General features: G+C 38.9%; 1 protein-coding gene across 1 annotated transcript in view; it reads left to right on the top strand.

Annotated features, from left to right (window-relative positions):
• KAT6A (lysine acetyltransferase 6A) overlaps positions 1 to 12,124 on the top strand; it is a 53,185-nt gene that overhangs the window by 31,128 nt on the left and 9,933 nt on the right. The window contains exons 10-17 of the mRNA XM_086768042.1: positions 1,918 to 2,033; positions 3,924 to 4,065; positions 4,507 to 4,668; positions 5,616 to 5,709; positions 7,024 to 7,255; positions 8,385 to 8,595; positions 9,629 to 10,318; positions 11,160 to 11,475. Coding sequence (XP_086624168.1) covers positions 1,918 to 2,033; positions 3,924 to 4,065; positions 4,507 to 4,668; positions 5,616 to 5,709; positions 7,024 to 7,255; positions 8,385 to 8,595; positions 9,629 to 10,318; positions 11,160 to 11,475 — 1,963 coding nt within the window. The remainder of the gene's footprint in view (positions 1 to 1,917; positions 2,034 to 3,923; positions 4,066 to 4,506; positions 4,669 to 5,615; positions 5,710 to 7,023; positions 7,256 to 8,384; positions 8,596 to 9,628; positions 10,319 to 11,159; positions 11,476 to 12,124) is intronic.

Genomic DNA, 12,124 nt, shown 5'->3' with positions numbered 1-12,124 from the left:
GTGTTCAAGAAGAAAGTAGTTCAGAGTTATCTGCAGCTAGCATAGAGGCTGAAGCAGCAGTCTGCTGTTGAAGGCTTTCTTCTAATGACTGTGATGTGTAAACAGTTGTGTGGGCAAGGGTCTGTTTGTTTCTGTTGGGTGTTCATTTGGAGGAAGACGTGTGTGCTGAGAAGGTGGCACGGGTGCAGGACTCCTTGGTGCAGGTGTATGTTACTCTGTTTTCCTTGAGACTTGTCAGATGCCTGTGACAAATGTGTTTGTTATTGACCTATTGTACTGGGTGATAATAGCAATTCATTTGAAACTATAGTGCAGGAAGTGCTGAACTAGAGATTATCATAGGTATAAAGAGCTGCCTTCATCAACTGCTCTTTTGGTAATTTGTTCTGCCGAGGAGTGAAATTCTTGTGTTGCATGCAACCTTGTATCTGTTACCAAAACCACGCAGCTTTTGCTTTCCTTTCCTCATGGAATTCTCACAAATAGCAAAAGCTTTTAGTACGTGAGATTATGCTTATCTGATGGCATTGTCTTAATTATTTTTCTTCAATACTAGGGAGTTTGTTTGTATTAAATCTAGCTTTTGAGTTGGAGTAAGATAAATTGATTTTCTTATCTAATTACTATCCTGGTACATAGCCTAAAGTGAATGGAGAAGCCTAAGGAGTAAATCTGTAAACTGACGGGGCGGGGGAGTTATTTAAGTGGTTGTGGATCACGTGCAAGTAGTAAGCTGTAAGACCTTATTTATCTGACTGCTGAAATACTCTGTCTTCTGAGTAAGAACAGAAGGAAACATGAATCAGTTATTGATGGCTCTATTTGGAGCTCTTGGATTAAATATTTTCACAGGAGATTACTGTTCCTTTTCAGCTATGCAGAGCTCCTTAAAATATATATGCCTAGGATTAGATTGTGAGGTGACTTCTGCCTACACCAGTCCCACTTAGGAAACTTAGAAAAATGTTCATTTTGAATTGTTAGCCTTTCCAACCCTGAACCCTTGTCCTCAGTATTACTGTTTCATTTTGCTGGCGTAGATTTGCCTATAGGTAGCTCACTGGTACTCTACACCTTAATTTCTAACCTGCTGCATGAAATGTCGTCTCATTTATTAATAGCTCTGCAGTCGAGGTGGTTCATATGATAATGCAAGGCCAGTGGGAATATTTAGATTTCTAATTGTGTGAGTGGCAGTCTTTTGAGATAAAATCTTCATGAATTGACAAAGCATTCGTTTTCTTTGAAAGCAGAGCACTCAGTTCTCTTATTTTTAGTTCCCATAAAATATACAGTTACTATCAGAGAGACTGGGAAATAAAGGTTGCATAAGTAATTAATTTTTTTTTTTTTTTTTTTTTTTACTTCTAATAAATAATTTGAAGTTTTTCTTTACGTCTTCTGCACTCATGATGATAAGCAGGTAGCTGTACCTTAATATTATTTTGGTAGATACTACACTCACAGTAGTACATTTAGTCTTGGAGCTAGGAAGACACTGATGTGTTACGTTAGACACTTGAATATTCTAGTTCTTAACCCCAGGAGTAGTTTATTTGTTTCTATTCTTGGCTATTGAAATAACAAGAAAGGAAATAGCAATGGGACTGATGAAAGAATGCATTAAATTTTGCTGTGCACTAATTTGTGGTTAAAACTATAACATGCAACAGTGTGAAAGGTAATGCAGGTATGTAGTATGACAGCGCTTACTGATTCATCCATTTTGTTAATCACATGCTTGCCTGAAGTGTGACTGGTACTGGTTTTTAGTGTCAGAAAACAACATTTGCATCTTACTAAGTCTCTGAGTTCTAGTTGGATGAACGGTGTAGATAAGAATGTTTTAATTTATTTCATCTTAGAAGTCTTTCACTTGGAAACTCACAAAATCGTTTTTCTTTTCCCTTTGCATAGAAAGTAGGGGTGACTGGGCCTCCTGATCCACAAGTCCGATGCCCTTCTGTCATCGAATTTGGCAAGTATGAAATCCAGACTTGGTACTCCTCCCCGTATCCACAGGAATACTCAAGGTGCGACTGAACGTTCTTCTTTGTTCTGCTTCAGTGTTTATAGGAAGGTTTTACTCTAGCAGGCATAGATATCTTAAGAAGATTCTATCTGAGTGTAGTGTAGAGCCAAGGTACACATAATTGAGATACTTTTAGTGGTAGTTAGTGGATGTCTAAAGGTCTTCTTAGGCTGAGTCAAAAAATTGATAAGCTCTCTGCAACAACCTGCATATGCTGTGAGCATTCGAACTGCCACAGGAATATACAATTAGATGGATTTCCAAAGAACTGACGCGTTCCGTGCTCTGAGCAGACTCAGCTAAATGACCTGGTAGTGGGCTGTTACTAAGTATGTAAGTGATCAGAGTATGTGACTCTCGGAGTATATTGGTTCTTTACGTGTGGTGTCACAGAATGATTTGAGTTGGAAAGGACCTTTAAAGACCCCCCTGCCATGGCCAGGGACATCTTTCACTAGATCAGGTTGCTTGGATCATTTTTATGGCTGTCCTCTGGACTCAGTCTTAACAGATCCATGTCTTGTACGGAGGACCCCAGAGGTGGACGCAGTACTCCAGGTGGGGTCTCACAAGAGTGGAGTGGAGGGGGAGAATTGCTTCTCTCAACCTGCTGGCCACGCTTCTTCGGATGTAGCCCAGGATATGATTGGCTTTCTGGGTTGAAAGCGCACATTGCTGGCTCATGTCCAGTTTTTCATCCACCAGTATCTCCAAGTCCTTCTCTGCAGAGCTGCTCTCAATCCGTTCATTCGCCAGGCTGTACTGATACAGGGGATTAGCCCTACCCATATGCAGGACCTTACACTTTGCCTTGTTGAACTTCATGAGGTTCACAGGGGCCCACCTCTCTCTCCAGCCTGTCAAGGTCCCTCTGGATGGCACCCCTTCCCCCCAGCAAATCAACTGCAGCACTCTTCATGATTTAAAAAAAAAAAAAAAAAAAATTTTAAATTAAAAAAAAAAAAAATGTTTAGGGAATAGGATGTTAACTGTGTATTAAATTATTTTATTAGAAAAGGCTATATACTCTCTATGGGAGTTGAAAGAGAAAAATAAATAGAAAATTCACAGGAATTACTTTAATGTGTTATTTCTATGTTGTATGTAGTTCAGCACAGCTAAAGAAGAAATCTCTAATCTTACACATTTTGGCATCTGAAAGATTGTTTTGCTGTGATGCATGTACAGTTGTTTTTATGTTCTCTTGCTTAAGAACTTTGCAAACTCTACGAACTTTAACCTGATTCAGAAAGAGGAATAACTTCTAAGGGCCACAGCTAGAGAGAGAAAATGAAGTAAAACTCTTTATTCTGCCACTTAATAAGAACATGTGGTCTGTCATGAGAAATTATTCTAGCTCTGCTAATGACATTGAAGACAACCGAAAATAGCCTCCCTGCCCACGCTAGAGGGATACCACAACAATATCAGGACGCTTGCATTCAAACTGTTGCTGTCTGTAGTATGTATAATGGTTTTAAAGCAAACAGATGGTGTTGTGACCGACTGCTCAGGGGTACATGCAGCTGTCTGTTATGAGGAGAGGAGGGAGCAAATAGCAACTGTTTATCTAATCCATCCTAGTGTCACTAGTGCAAAACTGCGATTTTTTCTGGGATTTTATCTGATGCGTAGATTTCTTCTGATGTAACTTAATAATGTGGAAGTAATCATGGAGGACATTAAGTACATTTTTCTTAATATGCATTTGTTACAGTGTAAGTGTGTGCCATGACTTTAAGTATGGTAAGGTGTTTTTGGCCTGATTAGCACATACACAAGGTCAGTATACAGTGGATTTGTTTTCCTCAAGTTCTATGTGTGCAGGAGTGAGGAATTTTATGCAAAAGTCTATCTTCACTGTTTGATTTTTCTTTATCTTTGCTTACAGGCTACCCAAGTTGTACCTTTGTGAATTCTGTCTAAAGTATATGAAAAGCAGAACTATTCTCCAACAACATATGAAAAAGTGTGGCTGGTTTCATCCTCCAGCCAATGAAATTTACAGAAAAAACAATATTTCAGTCTTTGAGGTAAGTTAGAAAACTAAGCCACTCAGTTTTTATCTGTAAAATAGGGTCTTTAGCACCCAGTTGTGTGATGAGGTTTCCATAGCACTGAAGATCTTTGTTGTTGAAGCATTCAGTTGCTGAGAGTGAAGAACTACAAGCAAGCAGTGGAAGTTGACCTCATGTGTAGATTATTCATGCATAAAACATGAGAAAGCTTGCTTTGTAAAAATGCTTTTTCATTTTAGGAAAATGAATTTTAAGTTCTCTCTTAAGCTAATGAATGTAACAGTGGCTTGGCCATGGCCTTTATGCTGTGGAAGTTTAAGTCCTTTGAGATGCTACCTGTGACAGAGAAGTCTTCCTCTTCATGTTAGACATTTCTGATGTACAGGGATACCCAGATGAAGCATGTCCTTGCATGACAGCAAATTGAGTGACTAAACTTTTTTAAATTTCTGTAAGGTTGATGGCAATGTCAGCACTATCTACTGCCAGAATTTGTGCTTGTTAGCCAAACTCTTCCTGGACCATAAGACACTCTATTATGATGTGGAGCCATTTCTTTTCTACGTGCTGACACAGAATGATGTCAAGGGCTGTCACCTTGTTGGCTACTTTTCCAAGGCAAGTATTTGAGTATTTCAGACTTGGAACTGCATTTGCTATGGTGAGAAATGCTGCTTCAGCATCTTTAAATTGTTGTAATTTAGGCCCTTATATAGTATGCAATGTAATATAGATACAGACATTTGTTGCAAACAGATTTTATTTATGTTACATTCGGAGATCACCTACTACACCAACTAATAAAACCAACTTCCCTCATAATGTTGAATAGCATATGTTCTGTAAGGACCTTGTGCTGCAGCTAGTACAACCTTTTCACATTACTTCCTACGCTTGGTGGTGATGGATAGAACTGTTTGTTTGAAAGACAGAACTACTTGGTAACAGCGTTTATCTCATCTTTCCTTCTGTAAATACCTTGTTTTTCAAACAAGTTTGACAATTTTTCACCCTATTTCGAAACTTTTGGGTTTTTTGACGGAACAGGGACAAGGTTTCAGATAAGCCTTTTCTTAAGACTTTTATCTGTAATTATTTTACTTATTTTTAAATGGGTTTAATTAAAGCTTTTCTTTTCAGTCTTCAGAACAGCAGATTAGAGATTGGATTTTAGTATGTTATGGTTATAATATTTAAAGACTCATTGGAATACTGCAATCTTTTCCAGTTAATTTAGCTGCCTTCAGGTTTATGCTTTGAGATTTATCTGCTATGTAGCCCATGTTCTTTACTGTGTTATATCTAAGCAGAAGGCTGTAGTTATGTAAAGATTTCATTCTTTTTGTTTTTCTGAACTGAAATTATGGTAATAAAGTTTTAATATTATTCTTATCTTTCGTTGGGTCATGTACATTTTTGTTTCTTAGAAACCTTGGCTGTGGCTTTCTCAGTTTTTGCTATAGAAGTAATTTTGTACTTGTACAGAACAACTTCTCCTGTTTCTTACTGGTTTGTGTGTTGTTGGTTTGGTTTTATTTTTTAATTTGCTACTTTTTTTCCAACAGGAAAAACACTGCCAACAGAAGTACAATGTTTCCTGTATAATGATTCTTCCACAATACCAGCGTAAGGGCTATGGCAGGTTCCTAATTGACTTCAGTAAGGAACTTTTACTTCACTTTTTTTAGTCTTTGTATTTTCATATTTTAAAGAAAGGCTTAACTGTGGAAGAGGATAAAACATCTCAGGACAAAGGCTTCTAAAGCTCACAAAATCACCTGAACTTAATTTATTCTTATTGTTCTAAGGCTTCAATTTTTGAAGACAAATCGATCATTTTTCACCTAATTCTCATGTTTCCTGTATAAGCAACTTATGGTGGAAACTACAGGCCTGTGTCAGTGTAGTGTTTTTAGTAGAAGGTTACCCTTGTGCATGTAGTTCTTTCTACAGGAAGCCAACCCTAAAACTGTACAGTCTGTTGAAACCTTCAGCAGCTAGATTAAGTGGAAGAGTGTCTTAAGCAAAAGATAGTCATAGTTACATTTTAATTTAGCTTTGAGAGCAACAAAACCAGACGTATTCAGGCTCTGAATACTCACAGATTCATACATGGATCTCAGCAAGTTCACGGGGAAACTTGCCACTGTAATGATATCTCTTGTATTATGCTGAGTGAAATCCCTCTTTGTGGATATGCTAATTTTGGAGTTAAATGTCCAGAGGAAAAACCCTACTGGCTTAGTTATGTTAGAATGATTTTGCTGGTAAATATACTTGTGTGGATACGTTTTTGTTCTCCTGAAAATATTGGTGAAACGAAGGAACTCAATGATCTATCTTGAGAAATCAAGAAATGTGGGCTATATTACAGCAGCAGTGAGAAGACACATCTGTCAGCTGGTTCCCCCCACCCCCCCTTTGTCGTACTGGGGAGGATATAACCTCTCAGTCTTTGTTGAACCTGTGCAGTATATCACAATATTAAATTAATGAAGTTGCTGTAGATAGAGCTTGGTACTCTCCAGTATAGCCCTGAGGTTTGACAGGAGAGAATTATCAAGAAAATTGTTTTCTGTAATAGTTTTAAATGGCTAAAATATGTTTTCCCTCTGTCATCCTCAAAATTACTATTGCAATTGGAAGATACTCAGCAGACTGTTTATGTCCTTTGGGCTTAGTATAGTTTCTAATTAGACAACTGCTGCCATCTCGTGGCATTGCGCATAGCCAATGTGTGATGGCAGTGTAGTTTATAAATCTCATACTGTTATCGTTGAATAACAGGCGTTTAAACAAAAAAAAAAAAAATCATCAGACCAATATACTCGGTGTGTCCTTCAAACTTATAACCCATATCTTGCAGGTGGCGTTCAGCTACTTTCTGGAAAAATGCCTTTGTAGAAGTTGGGGTGGAAACAGAAGCTATATATGCTAATTTTTTGAAAATTTTTTTTTCTTGTATATCTTTAGGCTATTTGCTTTCAAAGCGTGAGGGTCAAGCAGGATCACCAGAGAAGCCCCTGTCAGACCTAGGGCGCCTCTCATACATGGCTTATTGGAAAAGTGTAATATTGGAGTGCCTTTATCATCAACGTGACAAGCAATTAAGCATCAAGAAATTGAGTAAGCTGACTGGAATCTGCCCTCAAGATATCACTTCCACTTTACATCACCTACGAATGCTTGACTTCCGTAGTGATCAGTGAGTACAGGAGTCCTGTTGTATTTCTGAGTAGCTTCAGATGTATTTGAATGAAATTTAATTGTGTTTAGAGACAAGTTTCATCTAATAAGCATGATTTTATTTAAGACTTGAGTGTCCATATCCTGGCTGTAGAGATTTATGGTGCTCATGTGTGATGCAACAATTGTTCAGTGCCAAAGCTGGATCATTTTTCCAGCTGTGTAGCTCTGCAGCTGTGTAACTTCTGAGTAACTTTCAACTGTGAGAGAAAGCAAGCTGGTCTCTTGGCCATGTTCTCTTGGGGTCCCTCAGCATGTTCAGTCTTACATACTCACAAAACAGAGCAAAGAACAGCAGCTTCCCTTCTCCAGAGGGAAATCTGTTCCTTTTTCCAGTCACTGAGGAGACGGTTGTTTCCTCCCTTTTTGCTATGCCTCGAAGGTGCGATTAACTGTGTGGATTATCATGGGATGCTTTAACAGTGGGATTGATCGCTGGGAGGAGCGAGGTGTGTGGATACAAAACAGAGGTAGTCTGCTTGCCCAGCTGAGTGTACAAATCAAGTGAAATACTGGGAATTATTCTTGATTCAGACCGTAGCAGTTTGGGCAGTGGATTCTGTTGTGTTTTGTGTTAAACTTGGAACTTATTTGGAAATCTTGGAAGTTATTTGAGAACAGTTTTATGTCCTTGTTTCACAGTATACTTTATTCAGTGGTATTACTCTCAGCTCTCTGAATAAAATGCCCTGTGATAGTGGGACTGTAACTTTTTAAAGCAGTCCTTCTGTTACCATTCAGCATCTCTCTCCATGTTCCCCAAATGGCATACCCCTTGTCCATTTAACACATAATAAAAGTGATACTCTGCAGCTGAGTGTTACCGTGGAAGGATAATGGCTTCACCATTAACAAGAGGTGGAAAGAATTTAACAATGTTTTCTCAGTTTTAAGATCCTTTATTTCTCTGGTAGTCTGGTGGTGCTGCAAGTTGTACAATTTTAATGAGCATTCTGTCCTCTCTGGAGTTATTCATGGCAGCACTGATTGAGAGTACACAGATTTTTCTGTAATATCTTACGTGTGTTTCATATGACATCATGTACAGTATGTAGCCTGTTGTTGATTGGAGTATTATTACTGTTTAGATTTGTGATCATTCGTCGGGAGAAACTTATACAGGAACACATGGCAAAGCTTAGAACTAATGTTCGACCTATAGATGTGGATGCAGAATGTCTGCGTTGGACACCTGTTATAGTCTCCAACTCGGTTGTCTCTGAAGATGAAGAAGAGGAGACAGAGGATGGGGAAAATGAAGAGCAACAACAGGAGAAAGAAAAGGATCCAGACACCAGTGTAAGAGTGAATCTGTTACGTCTGTGTGGTGTATAGGTTACACTCATTGCTTTTGCAGGCAATGCTAATGAGATTTCAAATGTGAAGCTTGGGCATTTGGCATAATAGTAAAAAGCCATGATTAGTTTATATATCTTTATAGTTTCAGATTAGAAAGTAAAATTGGGGAAAATATTGAGGCATAACCTAGAGAAAGGTTAAATACTATCTCTGAAAAGAGTGAAAAGGCTTTTTCTACCTTTAATGATTTATGCACTATGTGTTGGGGGGATGTTTTAAAAACATCCAAAAACACACAAACCACCAACAACAAAACCCCCAAACAAAAAAAAAAAATCCCAAACCAGGAAAAAACCTGCCTCCCACTCTCAAGAAACCTGATCTCTGATCAAATTATTTAAATTAATTTAGGTTTGAAGGACTCAATATTTCTGTAAGTGACAAATAGCATAAGTGGAAATGAATCAACAAAAGCTTTTAACATTTTTCATGAAAGGTTTTACTATGTACTTTTGCCAAACCACTAATAGCTTTAGAATTCATGTGTGCAGAGCAGTGAAAGTCTCTGAAATCTAGGCTGCTGCCCTTGAAGGGTTACACTCTCAGGTGCACTGACTAGAATACAAAGAAGCAAATTATGCACTGTATTTACATTGAACTAATTATGCATTTTAATGGGAAAATAGCTTCAAGTTTGTCTCACTTCTTTCTTGAAAACTGCACAAATACTGTGTTTCAGTGTAGCAAGCTGATGTTTGCATTCCAGCAGACCGCTGGATGGCTGCTGCTGACTGAAGTCACTTGTCGGGAAGCTAATTGAGGTACATTGTCAGCTAGGAGGAAAAGAGTAGCAGTTAGCACTATCAGAATCTCATAAAGGTCAATTATTTTGTTATTCTCAGATTCTTAAAAGTCAATCTTGTTAAACTTTTCTGACTTCTTACTCAAAAGCTGTTGTGGAATAGAATTCAGGATATACATGCATGCTGAAATAGGAAGTGTGAGGAAATGTATTTGTTTTTATTTAAACCAGATGGTAAAATCTGTCTCGTGGGAGAAGAAAGAGGAGGAGCCTTACTCACCTACAGAGAGTGAAAAAAAGCCAGACATTGTTGCTCCAGCCAATTCTGCACGGCCAAACAAGCACATTTTTCCCCTGGATAGTCTTCCTGCAAACAGTCAGCCATCACGAAGAGGTCGATGGAACCGCAAGGGCAGAAAACTTCAGGAGTCCTTTTGTGAGAAGGAGATGATATTGCCCATTGAGGACAAAACAGCAGTTCCCAGTGGGCGATGCAGTGAATGTGAGGAGAAATCGGGAGCCTCACGGGGCCGGTGCAGTGACTGTGAGGAGAAGTCAGCAGCCTTGCAAGGAAGATGTGGTGAATGTGAGAAGTCTCCAGCTCCAAGAGGCCGGTATGCTGAAGATGAGGAAAAATCTGCAGTTTCCCAGGGACAGTATGGCAAAAGTGAAAAATCTGCAATTCACCGTCGGCGCTACAGTGAAGGTATGGAAAGGTGGAAAGGGCAGTTGAAAAAGAACACGGAGCCACTGAAGTGTAGATTCCCAGAGGACTGTGACAGGTTACCCCGCCGCTACAGTGATAGTGATAGGGCACTTCTGAGGTGTTTTAGTGAGAGTAGTGAAGAGGAAGATGATGAGCCTGTAAGTCCTCGATCAAGCTCTCCACCTGTTCTCACCAAGCCAACATTAAAACGAAAGGTGGGTGCCTTTATTTCTTGTTGTCTCTGACTGTATCATGGAGTCTATTTTATCAGAATACTTACGCTTTCTGAAGGATTGTACAATTCAAAAGGTAGGTATTAAACATGCAGGTAGCATCTGCTTAGTGTTCCACAACTCTGTCAGGAAGGTACTTTCTGCCACCTTTTTGTAGTTGTGGTTTTTGTTGAATCAAAGGTAGTTTGTTGTTTTTTTTTTCTTTGGTGTTTTTTTTTTTTTGTTGTTTAATTTTGACTTCTGCCTTGTGCTTTTGATTTTTCCACCTTAGTTATTAAAGTTTTACTCAGTCATGCAAACTAGAAACAGATATGGTCCTACTTTTAAAAGAAGCTTGCAAAACACAAATGCTATCTAAACTAAAATCACAGCATGAAGTCTTCCAAATGATTTACCATGGAGATGTGAGTTCTATCAACATGACCAAGAAAATCCTCTCTTTGTGGGATGCTGCACTAAAAAGTTATCTTCTATATCATCTTTGCAGCATATTCTGAACTATTCACATCTAAGTTGTAGTGTGTCTGAACTTTCAGCTGTTATGGGTGGGCTGTTAGCTTCAGCTGTTGAAATGGTTTATAGCATTACACAAATGGCAATCTAGCAGTCTTCATGGAAGTTGGTTTTCTTGCGTTGTATTTGATATCTGTCTAACTGAAGGCAGGTGCCAGTCAGTACTTCTAGTGAAGTCTGGATTCCAGAAGGGAGCCCTCTGGTTCTGCTTAGACTGTTGAATTCTGCTCTTCATGTATTCTATTTATCAGTGTTTCCTTTCTGCTGCACATGATAAAATGTCTTCTCTTCTCCCACCTTCCACTTTCAGAAACCAGTTCTTCATCGGAAGAGGCGAGTCCGCAAGCGTAAGCACCACAACAGCAGTGTTGTCACTGAAACAATCTCGGAGACCACAGAAGTGCTGGATGAACCGTTTGAGGACTCAGACTCTGAACGACCAATGCCTCGATTAGAGCCTACATTTGAGATTGAGGAGGAGGAAGAGGAGGAGGAGGATGAAGAGGAGGAGAATGAACTATTGTCCAGTGGATACTTTCGGCACTTAACCCCACCAGACGCACTCAGGCATAGACCCTCCTCTAAGAGAAAGTCCAAAGATGAGGAAGAGTCTGATGACACTAATGGTATGTTCCGTGGTATGCTGTTGAAAGTTTGATATAGATAGTGTGCCAGTGAGGATCAGATGATACTAGCTTATAACAGACAAGCTGCTTACCTTGTCTCGTAACTTCTAGCCAAAATGTTGGGCTAGGCATGTATTACTAGTCGAAGCAGCCTCAAACATTCCCAAGTCTTATGAAAATGTGGTGTGTACTTTTAAGTGTCCTAGAGCAATGACCTGATCACAGGGTATCCTTTTGATTCAGCTTTCCTAGTGGAATTGCTATCTGTGATTATGGAAGAACCTGTGCTTACAGAAATAAACCAGAAATGAATTGGAGAGCCCTCAGTTTTCCATAACAAACAGAAATAATAAATTGTCTCTTTTGAGATCCTGTTCTTCATAGCATTGCTACCTCTCAGCTTCTCATATCGCCTTAAAGATTTCTGAACCTTCAGTTCATAAAATAAAATTATTTGTTTGGAACCAGTTACTTAGAGTGCACTGAAAAAATCAAAAGAAACATCTGTCGTTCAGATGCTTCAGTAGTAATCTTCATTATGGCTGTTTTATGTTTTGTTTTCTTGATGGTCTACATAATGCAAGGCAGTCAGCCAAGTAAAAACAAAGAACTGTGTGAAAGAGAAGTATGGTGTCATTATCCCACAAGA

This window comes from Chlamydotis macqueenii, chromosome 27, assembly GCF_036417535.1.
Source record: "Chlamydotis macqueenii isolate bChlMac1 chromosome 27, bChlMac1.mat, whole genome shotgun sequence".
Lineage (NCBI taxonomy): Eukaryota > Metazoa > Chordata > Aves > Otidiformes > Otididae > Chlamydotis > Chlamydotis macqueenii.
This window is presented reverse-complemented; position numbering and strand designations above follow the sequence as displayed.